Consider the following 22,561-nt stretch of genomic DNA (forward strand, 5'->3'; position numbering starts at 1 on the left):
GATGACTTGATCTGAAAAGCTGTTAAAATAAAAATATATGCGTATTTTGGCCATATTTTAAATAATCTGCAACATAAGGTTTATAGTAGCATAGCAGATCTCCATTTCTGTTAAAGCCCTAAGGATAAGGATCTGAAATCTCACCTTAAGTCTCAGTTCCTCTTATTATGGAAATATATTTCAAATAACAGTCTTCCAATGTGATCATTATGGCTTAAACAGAGATCATGTTGATGCATCATGCCATATTCCTACTGTATCCAGGCACCATAGGTGCCAGCTCTCTGGATGCAGTGGGCAAACATCTTCACTGTGTCCAGGGAAGGGTAATTTGCGCTGAGTTTAGCATCTCCCACGGTTTTTAAAAAAGTTGGTCCAGGCCCACAGGTAGCAGGAAAGTTTCAGATGGTGTATGAACAATATGTAAAGTAAGAATCGGTGCACTTTGATCTTCAACTTTTTATCAAAGTTTAGTGAGGAAAAAAAAATTCCTTGGAATGACCTGAGAACAGACAAAAGTAGTAAAAAAAAAAAAAAATAGATCTTACAAAAATGGGGAGAAACTAATCCTTTCCATCTTTATTTGTGACAGGTTGGTTTCATGGAAGCAGCTTCACTACTGTTGCCCATGAGCATTTGGACCAATTCTGTTCTGGGGAAACATTTGGATATCGAACACATCTTGTATTTCCCTTCAAGCAGAACTCTTAGACAAGTATTTGTGGAATCTTACAAGTCATTTTCATGAACTTGACAAAAGTAAAACTTTAACTATTTGCAGAGACTTGGTTTCTGACATATTCCCTTGTATGTTTTAGACCTAAAATTTCCCAAAGTTAAAAGATCAGATGGCAATGGGATAGTATTTAGAATAGGTCTAGGCTCTTATGGTAGAAACGGGTCTCTTACCTGTGCACTGTGGACACTTTATAAAATGTTTAAAACTGTGCATTTCTGGAGAGGAGTACTGTCTATAATGTAACCTCAGGTTCTTTATCTCTCCCTTTTTTTTTTTTTTTGGAACAGAGCCGAGCTGTAAAGTGACACTTGTACCTACATGGATTCCCTGAACCTGTCCTTGTACAATGAGGAGATTAATAACAGGACAAATGGAACTGAGGTGGGCCAGAAGTTTCACTACAATTACTACGCCATGCTGCTCACGCTGCTTATATTTGTCATCGTCTTCGGGAACGTGCTGGTGTGCATGGCAGTTTCGCGTGAAAAAGCCCTCCAGACCACCACAAATTACTTGATTGTCAGCCTGGCAGTGGCAGATCTTTTGGTGGCAACTCTGGTTATGCCGTGGATGGTCTACCTTGAGGTATGCCTCTTCATTTCTGCTCTACATACACTTGCATTTTTAGCACATCTCCATGCACTAATTTTGAAGTGGAACTCTGTGGGAGCAGGTGAAATATATGGAAAAATGAGCGAGAAATAAACAAGGTAGCAAATATATTGTTGCAGCTCAGCTGCAAGAATCGTTCCTTGAGCTCACCAAATCAATCATTGCTCAAGAGTTAAAAAGAAAACTGCTCACATGAGATTCACGTGTGGAAAAGAAGAGTGTGGCAGGGAATTCGCCAAGCTATGGGAAGCCAATCTAAAGATTGCAAACTTGGCGACTTGCGTTCGTGAGTGCGCATCCCACAGAGGAGACAGACAGCAGCATTTTGTTTATTTTTTGGAAGTCCAAGCCTCTATGCGGGCCAAGTGAATTTTACAAAAGCCACAAGTACACGTGTACTTCTGCTGCCACATGGAAATGTGTGGAGAAAGAGGACACAGAGGGCGTACTGGGGTGGGGTCAGAGGGTACACATATGTATTTTATAAGCAGAGTTCTGTTTTCCTAATATTGGTGTTTTAGAGCCTAGTATAATATTTGCCTTTTCATAGGTAGGGTTGTTAATTTTTTCAGTGCTGGCAGTTAGTGCTGTTTTGATGTGGGAGGTTGATTATACTACAATTGTAATTTATTTGTGACCTTCTGTAGGTCAAGCCCACACCCAACATACATTACAGTAGCCCTGATGCCACAGGAGTTCCAAGGGTCTTTTTTGCAGAGTTTTCTGGTTGACCTCACAGCAGTGCATGTAAATATAATAGGCATGTGATTTTTTTTTTTTTTTTTACCTCAGAAGACTGTACTTTGAATATTCTTATTCATGTAAATTCTGTCATTCTAAGTGCATAATTCTTAACTATGTGCATGGAGAAGGCAGGTGGAGGGGATGGTTATAAGGTTCGCCTAGGGCACCAAATACCATGGTCTCAGGGGAGGGGGATGAAGAACCAGAGGGTGGGGGTTCACAGTTATTAAAGTTTAGGTCACTGGAAGGAGCTAGGCTTTTTTTGACAGGTCCCAGACAGGCACTGAATGAGTGGGAGTGAAGGGGGAATGGTGGGGAAAGTACAGCAATTGTTCGCACAGGGCAACAAATAAGCTAGCATCAACCCTGTATAAAATGTTTCCTTTCTTCATTCTTGCACTAACTAAATAGTAAACCCTGCCACTGTTTATCATTTCTGTACTGCTACTACAAGTACACATACTCCAACCATCCAACGGTGCAGAAGAAGAGGAGAATTCTAAGCAAATACTTAAAGATGCTCTGTTCCACTTTCACATTTTGTACATTTGCTGCTCATTAAAGCCTCAGTCTGAGCTCGCTTTGTGTTTGTCAGGGTACTTTAAGAAGAGCTGTACCTGAGGAGGCTGGCTGGCCAGATGAGGGCTGATCCAAAACTAGTATAGAGATCCTACCAGATCTCTACTAGAAACCCATGGCACAGGGAAAATGGAAATGTTTTCTGAGGGTGTGACTCCCAAATGAGGGAGCCTAGAACAGTGTGCTTTTAAAATATACAAAACCCTAACTTCCATTTTCCTGTGTGGAATTTTTAATTGACCCTTCCAGGGACAACAGGTTCATGGTTATTCCCTGGTTTTTATTTTTAAAGGAGGAAGGACTCTGGGGACCTGAGACCTGAGGTTCAGAAAGGAGACTGAGAGCTTTCACCTTTTGCAAGGCTGTGCCTTCCACTTGACTTGAAACACCCAGCTCCCCATGACTCAGATAACCGATCTACTTCTTGTACAATAACCTCCCACTTGCAATTCCCTTTAATACCGCTCTATCTTCATATTTGATATCATCCGTCATATTTCCTCTGTTTCTATGAATGTTTTCCATCTTGTAACACACATTACATTTTATATGTTTTATCTGTTAACCGTTAAAAGCTAGTGATTCTCACATGGAATGACAGTATATAAAACATTCAAATAAATAAATAAATTGTAGACCATGCCTGGAAACCTGGTCAGTTTTGTGTTTCCTGAGATGGGAGTTTTTCCACCCACCTCATCTCATATTTTGGTTTCCCATTCTGAAACTTTTGGGGCCAATATTCAAAACTGGCCGGTTAAGTAACTGAGCCTGTTAGAACTTCTCTGGCTAAGTTACGATGTACATTCAGTAGCACGGCTATGCCGCTGAATATACATGTATAACCGAGCGCTTAGCTGGATAAGTCTAACTGGCTAAGGGTTAGACCTAATCCATGGCACTTCTAGCTTACAACTTATGCAGCCAAGTTCGAATATTGGCAGTTAGCCACATTAGCTGTACGGCTAACTCTGTCCATCATCCACCCGCTGCCTGCCCACAACTTATGTGGCAGCCGCTGAACATAGGTGCATATTCAGCGTCCGCTGCTTAGCCACCCAAGCCCCGCTTATCTGGCTAAATAGCGCTGAACAAGCTTTGAATACTGATGTCAGTGTGTGCTAGCTAGCTAGAAGCAGGGTGTCTTAGTCCAAAAGCATGGGTGGACCGTAAGGAGTCCTGGAGAGGAATGAATCTTCGTTCATGCCTACAAATAGAAAGGAGAGGAGGAGACTTTGTGGACCCATTCTTAAGTTCATCTCAAGGAGATAAGAGAAGAAAAGGAGTAAGCCAAGTACCTATGAGGTATCACCAGAGCATGAGGAAGGAGAGGAAGAAGAAATGCAAGAGAGCTATAAGAAATTGGAACTTTTGTCCATGGACTTTGATAAAATTGAATAAAAGACTATGCCTTATCAATCGGGAGGGAAGTTATCAACTACCCTAAATTGATTGGAAAAGATATAGAACTAGGATTTATTTAATTGGAACTTAGTTGACCACCAACAATGTAAATTGATTAAAAGAAAATAGGTCACATACTTGTTCAAGAATTGAATTTGTAACAGATGTAACACTGGAGCAGGACTGCAGGGTTGGATGCAAAGCAGGAAGAAAGTCCAACAAGAAGAGCTTCCGGAGGATGTATCCCAGGAGGCGTCTCTCTCCCACGCTCTCCTTATATTATCTGCAGATCTGATCACCTCACTCATCCATCCTTCCCTTTTCCAGATCATTTACGAAGCTGTTAAACAGCACAAGTCCCAGTACTGATGCCTGGGGCACTCCACTAACAGACCTTTCTCCATTTGGAAAACTGACCATTTTGTCCTACCCTCTGTTTCCGGCCTTTTAACCACTAACCAATCCACAACCGGCCACTGCCTCCTACCCCATGACTTTGCCATTTCCTGAGGAGTCTCCCTCATGGGGGGGCATTGTCAAATGCCTTCTGAAAATCCAAATGCACTATGTAAACCTTTATCTACACTTATTTGTTACGCTGACAAATAAGTTCAGCTTTCATGGTTGCTGGCAGAGCTAGACTAGCAAGTGCTAAGGTTAGGCAGGAAAATCTGGTCTGAAGCAGAATATTTAAAAAAAAAAAAAAAAATCCTCCTTTCTCAGGAAACCATTAATCTAAGTAACGGGGGGAGGCTCTGTGAAAATGCCGTCCCGTGTTACCCCAGTGCTAGAAGCTGGAAATAAAGCACAGCAAATTTATCAGAGGACATGGTTAAGCCCAGCCAAAGGTCTGTGTGAGAAAAGGATGTGAGTTGGTTTTTTTATGACTTCTGCCCAAGTGAGCTTGAAGTACTTGAAAGTAATCAACCTTGTGACAAATAAAATTCACTGACCTTTCTCTCTGCAGAGATTTAGTTGCCATGGCTCATGCTTCATTTGCCAGTTGAGTATCTGACAGGAAGAGAAGCTTCCATTTTTCCTAGGCCTGGATACCATGTCTAGTGCCTTTCCTAGACCATTTATGCAAAGAAAAGAAAACATTCACAGCCAATGCTGATGTGCCCTGAGAATTTAAGGACTGTGAGGGAATGTGTGGATTGTCTGTGGGTGGCGGGGACAATCTGCAAGCAACTCCGAAATGGAGAATGTGCTTCTCATGGGCTCCCCCAGACACTGTCCAATGCAGCCAGTATATTTTCCCACATTCTACTTTTAACGCCCCATTTTAGACGGCATTCCTAGCTAATTTTGCAAGAACATTTTTAAAAAGTCATGCTGGTTTAAGACCATCAAGTCCCAAATTCTTCTGGCTCATCCAGGTGATTTTTAGAGTATACAGATGTGCTTCTCATGTTTGTATCATTTTACATCCAAAAGTACAAACCACACAATGAAATTTTGTTCTACGGTTTGTGCTGTTTCAGATGCCCACCATTAAAAAAATATATATATTGGTCTGGTTGAGAGGCCCCGTCTCCCAATTCCCTTCCCTTCTGCCTCTTTTTTTTCTTCACTAAAGTCAGCTCCTGGGTCCTCCAGTCAACCCCTCCCTCTCTCCCAATCTTTGTAAAATGAGGTGATTCTGGGCACCCCCTTCACCCTGCTTCTGACTTCCTCAAGAACCCCTCCCCCGATGCAGAGTCAGAATCAGGACTCCCGTTTACCTGCTTCTCGTTCACTATCTAGGGTTGGTCTGACAACGCTACACTAGCTGGTAGCCTAGACGATCACTGTAGCATTACTTTGACAAGCCAACGTTACATTAGCTATCCAGCGTAACTAGCATAACGTTGTCAGACCAATGCTAAATGCCAGATTGGAAAGCAGGTAAGAGGAATTATGCTTCCGGTTTGACACTGGAGGTTCTGGGGGGTCAGAAGTAGGATTGGGGGCAGCGGATGTCAGGGAGTCCTGCTTTTTAACAAAGATTTGGGGGGGGGGGGGGGAGAGAGGCCTGAGATTGAACTGAATTTATTTTATTTTATTTTTTTTTTTTTTTTTTAAAGATAGACAGGTGAGAGGGGGGTTCCTGGACCAACATCCTTTTCTTAAACTTGCAGTCCTCCACCTAGTCCTTTGGGCACACCCAAATAGTCTGGTTGTCAGGATATCTACAATGAATATGCATGCAAGAGATTTGCATACACTGGAGGAAGTGCATGCATCTCTCTCTCATGGTTGAATATGTCCCAAGGACTATATTGAAAACCACTGTCTTAAACAGTAAACAAAACATAAAACAAAAGAAAAAAGGTAGTTAAACACCAACATAAAATAAATGACAAACAATGAAAAAGCAACAAAAACATCAACATTTTTTCTATGCAGATCCCTAAAGTGGGGAGATCCACTCCTTTTTTTCACATCTAGTAGTAAGTCGTAGTCTTCCCAAAGTCTACTTGGTTAATAGATGTTCATGCAAGTCCCTTCCTTAAAAACAGCACACCTCGCATCAACTAGGGAACGAGCTCTCTCTATTGCAGGCCCCACACGCTGGAACTCCATGCCCACGATGCTTCGTCTAGAATCCTGCCCAATTAAATTTAAAAAGAAACTAAAAACATGGTTGTTCCAGCAAGCCTACCCAGACTAATCTTCACTCTCCCCCCAACCTCTGCTCCAGATGCTTCTCCTCTCAGATCGTCCCAGATACTTAGTAAATCTTCTGCTGGTGCTGTTATCCGTTCAGTACATTTCTAATTTATTACTTGTTGAATTTTTATTTAGTTACTGTTAATCAGTTTTCTGACCTATATCTTCTTGCCTTCCTCTGTTGCTGTTATTCCTCCCCCACCGCCCTGTTATAATGTATTTTCCACTCTTTTGTTGTCATGTGAACCGGCATGATGTCTCCTACTAATGCCGGTATATAAAAGTTATTAAATAAATAAATAAATGGACTTATTCTCCAGATTCTCTCTATAGGTGAGAGTTGGAGGATGTCATCTCCCAAACTGAACCCCTCCATATCACTCTTTTGGCCAGCAGGGATTACTCAGGAGTGACAGCTGCCTTCTTGCCCAAGCCACAGCACATCACTTTCATCAAAGCTGTCTATAGGCAGGTATAAAAGGTGTGACCACACCAGGACCCATAGCTGGTGGGTGCAAAGATCCATTGTTGAATTCTCCTCTAGTCTGTGTTAGGAGGACAGTTCTTGCTGGTGTCAAGGGGGTAGCCCTCTGGCCACTCCGTAAGCCCTTTCGGACCCCTGTGTGGTGAGGGAACAAGAAGTACCACTAATGAGTCTGATCACAGGCAAAAATGCCGAAGAAGGACCTGGGAAGGCTTCACCTATACTAACCATTATTCCCTCAGGTTGAGCCCTCTGTGCAGACAGCCAGCAAGACTTAGGCAAATCCCAAGACACAATCAGGAACAGGCAGAAGCCAGAAGGCAGTCCGGCGACAAAGGCGGCAGTGGGCAAGCAGAATCCAAAATAATCGAAGGTCAAGATGGGTAGCAATCAGGCAGGAGCAGCATCCAGAACCAGGCATGCAGCAAGTGAGGCAAGAACCAGGAACAGGTCAAAGAACCTGTTGCCAAGGCTAGGAGTGCAGCTCCAGGAAGGCTAAGTAGTCTTGAGTATATGACAGCATCGTCGGCACAACTACCCGACTCTCTCGCCATTGTATGCAGAATTGTGCGCACAGATGTGCACGCATGTCCTATGCATCTCTTCGCCGGGTCCTAGTAATACATGCATCATAGTGTGCAATGACAGCTCCCTGCTGCACAGCGAGTGCCCAAAGACAAGGAGTCTGGGAAGATGGCTGAATTCTAACAGTCTGCAGATGATGCTGTGAGCTACTTGGATTATCTATTCAGTCTCCCCAGCCCTGTGCTCCTGCTTCCTCCTGGCATCCATCTTGTCTCCTGTACAGACTTGTATTTGTACTAACGCAGTCTCGTCAATCACTGTCCTCGTACTCTGGCTCCATTCCTGTCTTCAGATTCTACCTTCAGCACAGGGGCGGATTGGCCTATCGTAGGATCGGGCATCCCCCGGTGGCTCCAGGCACGCGGTCTGCCGTGCGCGGCCGTGACGGAGCCGTGCTCGGCAGACCACGTGATGTGTCCTGGGCCGGCCCGGGCAACGAATCCCCGGGCCGGTCTTCCTCGGGAATCCGCCGCTGCTCCTGCCTGATTTCCTTCCTGGATGCCCCAGTCCCTCCTTTGCTCTGATTCCAAGCTTCATACTCCTTGCTATTATTTGGGAGTTATCCCCATTTCTCATGCTGCACCGGCCACCAGAACCTGAAGACTCAATCTGAGGGAAAGATGGATGGTGCAGGCAAAGTCCAGGTTTCCTGCTTCTCTGTCATCAGCCAGGATTTGCCTCCCAGATATATTAGGCCACTTGTTCCTGGGGCAACCCACAGATGACAACTGTCACAGAGGGGCCCCGCTGGTGAGTCACAACACACTGGATTAAGGATGGTTCTGTAGCATGATCCAGCGGCAAGACGAAGAAGCTAGTTTGGGTGCACCAGCCCCACCTTCTTCCCTACGCTAGCTCTTTCCCCAAATGAAGGAAATTGTTGGGCGCTATTCATGGGTCCAACTTCTAGGAAAGCACGGTGGTAACGGCAGGCTGTCAATGAGCCTGGAATCTTATGAAAATCTCCGCAATTCGTTACCACACCAGGCCTTGCTTCAACCTATAAATGGCTTGGACCTCTGCGATGCCTTCACATTTTTACATCTGTAAAATCGCTTTAGGCTCTGTGTTCCTTCCATGCCTTTGTTTGCTTTCACGCAGAGCCACAGCTATACTGACTGAGGCAAATGAGGCAACCACGAAGGTAGGGTGCATTATTCCCCCCCCCAGACGCGTCCTCTTCCAGCAAAGGGTGGGGAGTGGGACATCACCAAAGTCTCTAGGGGAGCATGAAATTTAAAAGTTTGCCTCGGGTGCCAAAATCCATGATTGTAGCCCTGCTTTCATGCAGGCCAGGCTGCCAGAAATCCGGTCCTCTCACGCAGACTGCCCAAAAATGACTCTCTCGTACAAAAAGAAAGGGATATCTTTCCTAGCACTTACTGGCACAGTGAGATGCAAGTAGTCATATTGCAGGCCCTAAAGCCTCTCTATACTGCTGAAAATCACTTTATGAAAAAGGACAACACTTGCGTTTTTGTATGTGTTCCTACCTGTAGATGACGTCCTGGTCATAAATAAGGTAAATTTTGTAACTGCCCACATACGTTTAAAATTACCCATGGAATTTATACCAATTTTCAAAGGGAAAGTATATAGTTACTCCTGTATAATTTTGAAAATGCAAAGAAATAAGTGCATACAACCTCTCTCCAGCCCCTTCCCCGGAACAACCTCCACCTAATGTTGGTAAACTTACGTGCACATAGGATCCACACACATAGAGGTCCATATTCTAAAGCATTTAGCCAGCTAACTCAGAAGTTAGGCAGCTAAATTAATATTTGGGCACATATCCGGCTAAATTCTAGCTTCATAATAAATTTGGTGGCTAGAATTTAGCCAGCTAACCCCTAGATTTATCATTTGCTAAGAAATTGCGAAAAATAATGCACATTGAGAAAGAGCGCGAGAGAGAGCCTCTTTATAAGGTTCTCATATAAGTAAACTATTTATACCACTGTAAGAGGGGCAACTAGTAACTCAGGGTAAGGTTTTGGTGACAGTTTTATATGCACATTCAGGGGTATAAACAGCATAATAGACATAAGTGAAGATTTTATGTGATTTGGAGTGAAGAAAGGTATACAAAGATGGGATTTGTATATTGTATTCTCGACCTAGCTTGATGTACTCTCTACCTAGCTGCTATCAAGCTAGGTCGAGAATACAATGTACAAATCCCATCTTTGTGTACCTTTCTTCACTCCAATCACATAAAATCTTCACTGTGTACTGTGCTGTTCATAACTCTGACTGTGCATGTAACACTGCCCCCAAACCTAGCACACCACCAAAACCTCACCCCAAATTCAGAATGCCCCCTCTTACAGTAGTATAAAAAGGTGACTAAAATGCATGCCTCCCCCGAGGTGCTCGCTCTCTCTCTCCCCCCTTCCCTGCCCAAAATGGGATTTGTGATATTTTCCACAAATCCTGGTTTGGCCATAACACAGAGCATAACACCAGGAAAAAAAGAGGTAGTTATTTCTGATATTAAATCCCGCGATAGTGTGCATTACGACATTGCATGAAACGTTAAGTGCTCCTCATTTTCATAAACGCCTCCCACTTGACTCACGATGCATTATTTATTGTGTGCGTTATTGCAGGTGTTAGTGCCCTAAGTTAGGGGAGTAACTAGGAGGAGGGAGTTGAGTTAATCAGCTATTGAGAATAAGCCTGTTGACTTAGCCGGCTAAGGGGGTCATTTTCCAAAGGTATCGGGGTGGGTTTTGGGCGATGTCCGCACCGGAACGGAAGGAGTCGGGGCGGCACCAGGTTGGACGCCGCGAAGACATCGCTGAGGGCGAAAAGGTAAGGAGCCTTATCGCCATCAATAACGCGGCCAATAGCACCACCTTTCGCAGGCCCGCCCCCCATTATTGCTGGATTCTCTAAGGTCTGCGACCTTAGAAATTCCAGGCCTAAATTTGGTCAAGCCAAAGAGCTGTCAAAAGTTAGCCGGATAAGTTGATCTGGCTAACTTTGCTAGCCAGACTGTGTGTCTGAATATGCACCTCATAAGTTTACCCACAAATCAGATGGGGCAATTCTGTAAAAGCCCATTCACAGAAATGGCTTTGAAAATTACCCTCAAAATGCAAAATCATTTTATGGACAACTGTTATAGACCCTTATTGAATTTTGACCCGAACCTTTTGTCTTGTGTGCCTTGATCAGAATGTGAGCTCCAGTATGCAGAGACAGTCTCTTATGTGTAGCTGTCAGGTGCTGGGTACGTCTTGTAGCGCCATGAAAGTTAATGGTGGTAGTAGTTGTAGTAATACTGGTCAGATCTGCTCAGCTTTCTCATTAGAATCACAAGCCACCTCCATGGCGAACTCTTCCACCCAGCACATCTTCTTTCTGCTCATTTATTTTTGATTAATAGACTCATAAATTTCCCTTTCCTAATCGCTCAAGGCCAGGTACTATTAAAATGCAAAATCATCCAACAGAAAATAGCATCAAATTAATTACAATAAAATCAGAAACAAATGTTTTTAGGAATTGCACTTGGATTCTCTATTAAGCTTGCAGCCCCACATTAATAACCTGGTTTAAGGTATGATTTTTGCAATTATGGACTAGGGATGTGCAGAGGAAATGAAAATTCATTTTGGTTTATTCATTAATTTTGTAAGGCACCTCCATTTGTTTCATTAGTTTCAAGTGAAAAAAAAATGTCCATTTGTTCATTTTATTCATTCATTCATCTTTATAGTCAATGGGGGAGGCAGTGTGCCGTTATGGAGAGGTAAATGTGCGTAGCATTTGTGCATGTCCAGATGATATCGCCGGTGAAATGCATGCTACTCCCCTTCTGCCTTAGTCAGCTGCACCTGATTGCGACCACAGCACTGGTTCTACAGGGTGTGGATGCCTTCCTACTAAATGTAGTCCTGGATAAGGACTTTGTAATTGGGGGCTAACACATGCAACAGATGATTAAAGCCACGCTCTCCGCTACGTACAGGGTTTGGTCACCAATGTCAATCATTTCCTCAATGCTCCTTATAAACTACTTTAGATGCTGCCTGCCTCTTATCCCGGGACAATTCTACAGAACACCATCCCATTTTCTCTAGGTGAGTTGTTCATTTGGACACATGAAAGGGGGGGGGGGACGGAATGTGTCCTGCGGGATCAGATTGGGGAGTTTTTCCCCCCCTTTTCCTCTGGCTTTTACTTTGAGTAGCAGAAGGGGTTCCCAGGGTACTACTGCCACCCTCCCCTGATGCCAGTGCTAGTGGTGCCGCATACCAGCATTTGTCAAATGCCCCACTTGCTCCCCTTGACTGATATCTTTGCTGCAGTGAATACACCAAGCAAAAAATACAGGTCCTCCCTCAATTTAAAGTGGCTCCAGATCAGGGATGTCTTATACAATCTCTAATCTACATCATTGGGGGCTGATATTGGCACTGGAGTTGAGGTACAGGATGAATCTTGAGAAATAATGCCATGGGCATTGCTCATGCTCTCTGACAGCGCTGCTTGCTTTTCCTGGGGGCTGATCTCAACATTGTCAATATAATTTCTCTTTCACCACGTCACTGGAGGCTAAGATACTAGTACTGACTAAATTTCCCAAATTCTCTTCAGCTACTAGTTCTTCAATATCCCAGACCAGATTCTTCCTCTGAATCATTTGCTAAAAATAGTTCATTCACTGCCTCAGAAGCAGGAACCATAGAAGAGCATGCTGCTGGGGCTGGCTGTTTCACTTTTCCTGCCTCTGTCTGTGCTCCTGCTAGTCTTTTCCCTCTGCCCCAAAACAAGAATGAGAGAAACAGGTGGTGGTGACACATGCTCTCCAAATCTCAATTTCTTCTGCCTTGAGCTACCTTATACTCCTGCTGCTCTGCGGCTAAAAAGTTCTCTCTTTAATTTTGGGGCAGGACTGTTTTATCAAAGCTACTGCAGCTGCACAAAGTCCTCTACCCTTGCCAAGTCTGCTGACATTCCCTTCTCTCCCTTTTCTTGACATGATGCAATTTGTTGTTGTGCACTGGCTACTAGGGGTTTGGATATTACAAAGGAATGTTATTGATACTGTAACTTTACCCCCACTAATAGTACCGTACTGCTGTGCGTGTGGAAAACTGGCTGTCACATATACACACAGAAATACAGTGTTTGTGTGCTATGGTACTCAGTGCTGACTGACTGACTCATTTTCCAATCCACACACAAAAATACTACTAAACAAACAGAATAAAAAAAGACTGGCAGCCTGGTAAAACTGTTCTTCTCATTAGTCTTGTCAGCGGGCACAGCTCATCTCATGATGTCCAGACAGATAGAGTCACTGCTACAATCAAAATTAAATTCAGCAGCAGTACCACTGCCTGTCATTCTGGCACAGTGAGTGAAATCTCAGCAGCACAAAGAAGATCAGAAGCAGCTCTTTGCCAGTGCAAAATCCAAAAGTTTAAGATTTTTTTAAAATGTTGTGAGAGCTTCTAGTAACATGCCCTTCTCTGCCAAGACCTAGAGAAGAAATACAGACTGATTCTTGTACATGCTCAGACTTTACACTGGGAGGACATCAGTGTCATTTGATCCAGAGAGCAACTATAGACTATTTAGAAAGATGATTCACTATGATTTGTCATCTGTGTAGTTTCCTTGCCAACTTGTCCTGACTCAACTCTGACAAGGCTGTAAGGTTATACAGGCAACAACTGATTGCTAACAATGCTACCTGCATCTGTTTAGTTACTTAGAACAGAGCCATAGACAAATGGAAAACAAATGAATGAGATGAAAATTTTTTGTATCACTTGTGGGACCCCTTTATTCATTTTAGTGGATCATGAATGAAAAACAGATTCATTTGTATTTCAAACAAATGCACATCCCTATTATGGACTACCCCATAATCTTCACCCTTATTTATCAAGAAAATATTTCCACTGTGACTCATGCCCTACTGATAGGATGGTGTGATTGTTGCCATTCCTTTTACAGATTTGCATATTAAAAAACATTCAAAAAAAGGTCACAATACATGAAAAATATGGCTGCTTGCATCCTGTTAGAGATGGTTGCACAATTTTCATCTCACTCTAGCATGAGATGGTCTTCATTGGTTGGCTGTGGCTTCCAGAATTGGTTTTAAAATGCTTTCTTTAATTTCTGAAGCTCTCTTTCAGCCTGCTCACTTATATTTAAGAAACCAGTTGCATTTATATGCTCCAGTTAGATCTTTGCGTTCTTATTTATATACTGTAATTGTTTTCTTAAAAGGGATTCTAATCTGCACATTTCAAGAAAAATGTTCACTGCGGTTTACAGATGATACATAAAATACAAAGAATAAGAGTATGTAACAGAAAAATTTATGAACATAAAAAGATTAAAAAAAAAAAAAAAAAAAAAAAAGAAAACCCTGACCATTCTATTGGTGTTAGCACAACCCCAGAGTCTTTAAAAGCATTCATGAAAAGATACGTTTTTAGGGCCTTTTTAAAGGATTGTAGGGTCGGTGCAGCACGGAGCGACTCTGGTAGAGCATTCCAAAGACATGGCCCAGCAGCAAAGAAGGCCCGGTTTCTTAATACATCAAGTCTTGCCAATTTAGATGCTAGGACATCCAATAAGTTTTTGTTTGCAGATCTCAAGTGCCTAGGCAGTTTTATACAGTCGGAGGGTGGATGCAAGCCATGTTGAGGATGCGTTATTTGTGTGCGTGCTCTGTCTGACACAAAAGTACGACGACACTAGGAAAAGCAAAAAGGTTTCACTTTGTGATGTAAGCCCTTGGAACTCCATTGCAAAGGAAATAAGACTTTTTCAAGATTACTCGCCATTGAAAAAAAATAATGTAAAACACTAGCTGATACCCACTGAAATTTCATCAAAGTTAGAATATAGAAAAAGAAGCAGTGATAGGTTTCTAAACAGTAATTGGAATAAGTATGCGCTTTATTACAATAGGTATGTGTTGTATCTGTAACAGGAGGACACTCATTCAGTGATGGTTGATTTGGATATATGTGTCTCATATGGTATGCATACATTTTGTTAGATAGTGAATGGCAGGACCACATATGAGAGGTAAGCTAAGAAAGTGTACTGAAAAGGAAACAAAGAGACATTGTTGAAGGGAATATCTCTAGAGTGTGTGTGTGTGTGTGTGTGTGTGTGTGTATCGGTGTATGTAAAGTGGGAGGGCAGAGGTGTATGTGTGTGTGCATGTGTATAGTAGTAGGGAGAGTGGGAGTCTGGATGGGGTGTGTGGGGGGGGGGGGGGGGGGGGAAGAGCTGGAGTCCAGAGGGTGAGTGGATGAGTGAGTGTGTATGTGGAGGGGGGGGGGGGGGGGGAGTAGATTCTGGATGATATATGTGTCTGTGTGTGTGGAGTGGAAGGGAAGAGTCTGGAGGGGGTGTGTGTGTTTGTGCATGGGCAATAAGCATCAGTGGCACTATAAGGAAAAGGCAAAGTACTAGCACAACAGTAGGGTTTGAATGGCTCTTGGGGTGGGAGAGCAGAGTGTCAGGATATAGCATATTGGAGGTAGGAAAATATTGGAGCAGGCCATTGTTAGGTAAGTGCAGTTACTATTTCTACTGTATCTGACTGATCCAAAAGTGCAGGCTTAGAGCAGCTCAACAGGGTGTGCGTGGTGCGACTGTGTAGCCTCCATCTATCCCGCCTCCATTTTGTGCACCACCAACTGCAGGGTCTCAAGTGGGACAGGACTCGTCTGTGCATGTGCCCACAAAGCTGCATGGGGGACACGATTCACACGCAAATAAACTCTACTGAGCCCAAGACATTACGGCATCACTAAAGCACGGAAATGGTGGGGAGTGCATGCACGTTCCAGCAGACCACCCACTCCACAATTTTCCATAGGAACAGAAGCTGACCTGCAGCTGGCTCTTTCATAGCTCATCCGAGCAACTTCTTTGCCAGGGAGCTGCTTTCTTTGGTGGATAAAAAAAAACACACAGCGCCATTCCCGGAGAGAGGAGGATGAGTGTCCAGGAGAATGCCGGAGCGCTTGTCCATAGTCAACTGTTCTTTATGAGTCAGGAAATAGCTGTCAGGCGAAGGGGAAGCAATACATTCCGCCATAGCTGGCGAGAGAAGGGGGGAGCACACACCTACCCCCCATCCAGACTCCTACTCTCCCTACTGCTATACACACGCACATTCTCCAGCCTCCTGCCTCCCTACACACACACCACATCCAGTAAGTTAAGTGGATTATACATACAGAAGATTGATGTGTAGTTGCTTTTTTTTAACATTGCTTTTAAACGAATTGTGGTTTTTCATCAGGTTTCGATATTATCTATCAGGCCACCGAAATTCCTTTTATGCTTTGTATAGTCCATTATTGCTTTACTGTGTTTATTATTTGTATAATTTCACTAGGTTTCTTCTGTTACTTCTCTTTGTAGATTCTGTAGTGTTCTGCTGGGCTATTAACCCACTTTTCTGTACTGGGTCTTTGTATTATCCATCCACTAGTAGCGCATGCTATGGAGGGAAAAGGAGCGTAAATGTAGCATATATTGCCACATTTTCAAAAGTCCATTTATTCGCAAAAATCCTTTTGAAAATTACCTCTTGTGGCTTTTAGATGCCATTTACACGTGATCTTTATCAAGGTTCTTTATATCACTTACCACACCTTTTCTTATTTTATTCTACAGTTCTCTAATGTTCTTATTGATTTGTTTCTATTTGTGGTTATTTATACCATGCCCCCTATCATGGTGCTTTTGATTTAGTTAGAGGTGCTTTTATATTATATTGATTGTTTGCCATTATAATGCATTGGAAAACAATGTCCTGTAGATTGCTGTGTTTTATGCATTATTTATTTCTGTTTTATATGTAAACCATCTATAGCCTTTTAGGAAAGGCGACTAAAAAGTTTTGAATTCGGTAAATAAAAACATCACAACATACAATTTATATTAAAATAAAGCTCAATAGGCATAGAAGTAATATCAATTAAGATCAGACAAAAAAAAAGCTTAAAAAGTAAAACCATTATAGTTACGTGATGCTATGTCGTTCTTAGTTATAAAACCACCACTGTTTTACACAGCACAGACTGCTCTGCTGGTCCCATGAAGAGGTTATCAGAACCTGGAACCCGATGACTACTAAAACCTTGTGCTATATATATGTGCAAAAGGCATAGCCCTATAAAAATGATGAGAGACTACCCCCTTAGCTCTATGTAGGGTGGCCAATGTTTCCATAGATCATAACTGGACACCGCACTAAAATTCATGCCAGGGGAGGAGAGGGGACAGGAAGTTACAGATTACTGTCAGTTGTCGATCCATTCATTACTTGGCTTTCAAGCACCCCCCTCAAGTATACTTTCTTTTATAAAATGTTATTTCAACTATTCTCATAAAAACTCATCAATTGCAGCCTCTCATATGCAGTTTTGCTCTCTATCACAACTAAAGCCTTTCATATACACACCCACCTCCATTCTTCCCCATAAATACACAGCCTCCTCTCTTATGTACATACACACACTCCCAAACACACAACTTCTCTCTCATACACACAGAGCCTCCTCTATCAGACACACATGCACACTCCCAAACACACAGCCTCCTCTCTGACACAGGTGGTTTGCTCTCCCCTTCCTTATACCTTCTCAGCCTTTCATCTCTGTGATCCTTGTGCCACCTGTATCTCACTATGCCCTCCCCCTCTCGTGCTGCCTCCTGTCTTTAATCCCCTCCCTCCCCAAGCTCTGGTCTCTCTCCTCCTTCCTTTCTGTATCCCGCTCCTCCTCAGTGCCTTCCTCTATCTCCTTTCCTCCTGTGTCCCTGTCTTCCTTTGTGCCTTTTGTCTCTTCCCCCCGTCTCTCTCCTTCCCTCATGTTCCCGTTGTGCTTCTCCCTTCTGCTCCCCTGTGACGTTCCTTCCTTACCCCCTCTATGTCTCTTTCCTCCCTTGCTCCCCATCTGTCTATCTTCCATTCCCTCCCCTTTAACTCTCTCCTTTCTTCACCTTGTGACTGACTGTCCCTTCTCCTCCTGTTTCTGTATCTCTCGGCTGGCTCGCTGCAGCCCTTCTCACTGAGTGCTGAGCCAAGACCTGGGGGGGGGGGGGGGGGGAGGGGCCCAGAGGGCCATTGCTGGAGAGAAATGTGGAGCCACTCAGAACTGAGTGTTGTGCCCTACATTCTCTCCCTATCTCATCCAATCACAACATAGAAACGACAGCAGAAAAGGACCAAATGGTCCATCCAGTCTGCCCAGCAAGCTTAAGGTAGTAACAACTACTGGCCATAAAAGCCACCTTTATAATTATCAGTTTCCCAGACTGTGAAAGTCAGGGCCCTTGTTGATGCTGTTTGAGTCCAATTCCCCGTTACCTCTTGCCATTGAAGCAGAGAGCAATGTTGAAGTTGCATCATCAGCATTAAGGCTTATGGTTAAGGGTAGTAATCATCACACCAGCAAGTTACCACCATGCACTCCTTGCTTCATTCCCATCCTCTAGCCTTAAGGGATGCACAATGTTTATCCCATGCCCCTTTGAAATCTTTTACTGTTTTTGTCTTCACCACCAACTCTGGAAGGGCATTCCAGGCATCCACCATCCTTTCTGTGAAGAAATATTTCCTGATATTCATTCTGAGTCGTCCTCCCAGTAGTTTCATTTCGTGACCCCTAGTTCTACTGATTTCTTTCCAATGGAAAGATTGTCATTGATTGTGCATCATTTCAGGTATCTGAAAGGTTTGTATCATATCTCCCTTACTCCTCCTCTTCTCCAGGGTATATATATTTAGGTCCTTCAACCTCTCCTCATAAGTCATTTGCTGGAGACCCACCACCATTTTAATCGCCCTTCTCTGGACCACCTCCATCCTGTCTCTGGCCCTTTTGAGATACGGGCACCAGTACTGAACACAGTACTCCATGTGAGGCCTCACCAAGGACCTGAACAAAGGGATTATCACCTCCTTTTTCTTACTGATTATTTCTCTCTCAATGCAGCCCAGCATTGTTCTGGCTTTTGCTATCCCCTTGTCATATTGCTTCACAGTCTTCAAATCGCTAGAAACTATCACCCCAAGGTCTCTCTCTTATTCCGTGCACAACAGACCTTCATCACCCCATCACATACAGCTCAGCTCTGTCTTTCCATATAACCAGGAAGCTGTGAGAAAGAGGAGGGACCTCCTGCAAAATCCAAAATCAGTACTTCTGACTGGACACTGTAAAGCACATCTGAAAACCTGGTTGTCCAGTCCAAAAACGGGCAGTTGGCAGCCCTAGTACCATGCTCACCTATCCCTGAAACAACCATCTCCATGCCACCTACGCGCACACACACCAGACTATTTCTAGCAATATAAAAACCCCTTGAGGTAAGCCATTATATGTATAGAAAATTAATGTATGGCTGCCGCTTAGCTGCTACAGTAACCAATGGTATATTAATAATTAAGCACACAGTAGCTTAAAGTTCAATAATTACAGTTTTAGCAGTGTTTTGAAAGCAAGCAAGCATATTTTATGCATCTCATTTAATCTTGTGCTAATCCTACCTTTAGGTTATCTGAATTGCTAGTTGAGCAGCTTCTGAACTTCATTGCAGGGACTGACCTTAAAAATATTATAGCTGACAAAACAAGACAATATGCTTCTAATTACTGAACGTGAAAAGAAAATCTGCAAAAATTGTTTACATCTTGCTGATTTATTGCTGCCCAAGGAATGGGAATTTTACATGTATTTTAACTGTAAAAAAGTATTAAGACCCCATATTCACAAAGGTATGTTAAGCATTAATGTGCCAAAATTCATATTATTAGTAAAATAAACTCCATTGATAATAATAGGGCCTGCAGTAAATAACCCACGTTTCGGTGTGTTATTGCACCTATGTGTATAGAGATGTTAGTGCAGAAGAAAAAAAAACAGAGGTCGATATTCAGCTACGTTTGTCTTGCTAAGTTCGGACAGCTGGAAATGGTGGGATTTGAAAATCCCCACTGCCTGACCACCTCCGAGTTACCTGGCTAAGTAGTAAAGCCAGATAAACCTTAGCTGGACACCTTGGAGGTATTCCAGAGGCATTTGGGGATAGAGTTGTCAGCTGGATACGTTGTCCTGCTAACTCCAATATTCAGAGATAGTAGGATTGCCGATTTTTCCATAGACCAAAACCCAGTAAAGAAAGGAGACAATGAAGGTGTGAAGATAACGTAGGGGAGAAGCAGAGCATCAGCAGCTCATAGAAAAGAACCACATTCTGTTCTTTTCTATGAGCAAAACAATCTTCAAAAGAGGGATATTTTTGCTGCACACGTTACTTCCACAGCAAGAAACATGTAGGGCCTCTGAACAGACATTCCTGTACGTGGGATATCTGCTCAATAAATTACTTTTACAGGAAAGAACATAGGAACGCCATAGGCCAAAGTTCCTCTTATGAAGGAATTCCGATGGAGCAAACCAAGAACTGAAAACAGTATTGCTTGCGGGTACAGATTCTCCAGAACAAGCAGGCAGCTCAGAACAGGCGACAGGAGCCGTGGCCGTAGAAGTACTGCAGGCAGCTTTAAGCTCCCTCGTTGGTGTTACTGACCTGGGATGGTTGATTATTCTGTTCAACGGAGCGAGGGCACTGTTGGCAGACGGCTGCCTCTCCAGCCATGTGCAAAGTAGCACGGTCCAAACTGGAATTCGAGGATGGTGCTCATCACGGGGGTATTTTTCTGGTTCAGGTGTACAATCTTGCACCTTATTGCCTTCCTCAGGACTAGCCTCAGTGCACTGTACAAATAAATATTATTGTTCGGCAACACCCTTCAGGGTTGTCCGATGCAATAAATTAGGCTTGAAAGATTCTCAAACCACCTCCTCTAACCAAAAATACAGGCATATTACCTTTAGGTGCTTCTCCTTAATTACAGGTACTGAAAATGGGTAAATGTAGTTCTGGTATAATCTTGAAGAATATCTTTCAAGATTATACAGTGAAAAATAAAAAAAAACCCGAGAAGGAGAGAAGAAGAGGGTTGAGAGAGAAATGAAAGCATATCTGCAATAACATTTGAAATCAATGTACATCTGCACATGGAGGCTGATTACATGGAGGCCACTGTTTTTTGAGCTTCTTTTGTCAGTCTTATCTTTTTTGATGTCTTTACATCGCATTTTCTAACTGTATTGTTCTTGGCTCCATATTTTCCTCTTCAGTTCCTTCCCTATCATTTACTCCGTCTCCCTCCAGACCCTTTAGTAATACCGTAGACATCACACTTCAGTCATTGTTGGGTTTTGGCCAGGTACTCCCCCCCGGACCTTAAAATGAATCATCAAATCGACTATGTAACTGGAGACCCACCTGCAAACTATCCTCTCCCTTTTTTGATGTTTTTATATCAGATCCGTGTTAGCGTTTTTACACCAGAAGAACGCTTGCAAGACCACTTATCTGATTAAGTGTGACCCGCAGAGCACTCACAAAAACCTTCAGAGCTTTCATCTTCTGTGAATTTCGCCCGAATGAAAGCACGTACAGTAGAGTTTAATGAAAGCCCCATGTGTACGGTGCTTTCCTGCCCAGTAAGCTGCGAGGTCATCTGAAACCCAATGTAACCCCAGACAAGTGAGATCCATGCCTAAATTGAGCAGCTGGCCAAGTCCCATGATTGCCTGGATCATTGGCTCACTCTTTTGGCCAACTGTCCAAATTTAATATCATTGTTAATTTCTTTCCAAAAAAACAAAAATTAGAAATCCATCACATTTTTCTCCATAAAAACAAAACAAATGAGGCAATGAAGAGCCAAATACTAAAATAGCTAAATGTCTAATCTTATTAGTGTTGTGTCTGAAACTAGAAATCACGCAGGCATCAAAAAGCCAAGTATGCAAACAACCAAGATAAGTTATTGTGCAACACAGCTAATTGCTCAAGAATTTCTCATGATCAGTGTTCAGCTCATTGTGCTTTTGAATAAAATAGCAGAGCAAATTAGTAGGTGCAAGGCCAGTCTGTGATACAACAGTCTAAAAGGAGATGCCCAAGAAGCGTACTTAATAAAATAGTAATGCAGAGCTACAGCAGGTATGTGCATAGCGGCAGTAAATGGGCGATTGAAGGGTATTTTACATGACATTGATCAAGGGTTTTCCTGGAGACTCCAGCCAGACAGGTTTTCATGAGACCAAACGTTGGCCAAAAGAGTGAACCAATGATCCAGGCAAGCATGGGACTTGGCCATCTGCTCAATTTAGGCATGGATCTCACTTGTCTGTGGTTAATATGCATGAGATAAAAATGTGCATATACTGAAACCCCAGTATATACAAATGTCCCTCATTCATTGTGGATAGGATAGGTGTGGGAAGGCTTACACTATGCCACAGCACCTGCCTGAGCTTACAAACATACCATAAACCTTACCCGATATACATTAAAGTAGCGAGTTATGGCTCCGTGGATGGTACCAAATGACTGAGCAATTTCTTTATTGCAATGGATAATCATTGATCCTATAAATTAAGAGGACATTTTTTCAAAGCCATTTATAACTCTGTGCATGCACAAACTAAAAATAGTGCACGGGTGGACCTATAGCGAGAGGATGATCGGAAAACAATGTGAGTGCATCAGATTCTCAGAACTATGCACATTGCTCTCCGACAAAAATCTGCCCACTGCAAGAGTGGATGCAAAGTCCATGGGTCTAGGAAAATACAGATTTGGTCTTCCTTTTGAAAATTCAGTACAAATTTGGACCCATG

General features: G+C 43.0%; 1 protein-coding gene and 1 long non-coding RNA gene across 3 annotated transcripts in view; one reads left to right on the plus strand and one right to left on the minus strand.

Moving 5' to 3' along the window:
• Window positions 1-22,561, minus strand: part of LOC115074080 — a 170,824-nt gene that overhangs the window by 117,673 nt on the left and 30,590 nt on the right. The gene's annotated exons all lie outside the window — the stretch shown is intronic.
• The window catches only part of DRD2 (dopamine receptor D2), a 59,298-nt gene continuing 37,794 nt past the window's right edge, over window positions 1,058-22,561 (plus strand). For both annotated transcript variants that reach the window (XM_029573202.1, XM_029573203.1), the window contains exon 1: window positions 1,058-1,324. In XM_029573202.1, coding sequence (XP_029429062.1) covers window positions 1,058-1,324 — 267 coding nt within the window. The remainder of the gene's footprint in view (window positions 1,325-22,561) is intronic.

Source organism: Rhinatrema bivittatum, chromosome 12 (assembly GCF_901001135.1).
Source record: "Rhinatrema bivittatum chromosome 12, aRhiBiv1.1, whole genome shotgun sequence".
NCBI classification, from domain to species: Eukaryota; Metazoa; Chordata; class Amphibia; order Gymnophiona; family Rhinatrematidae; genus Rhinatrema; species Rhinatrema bivittatum.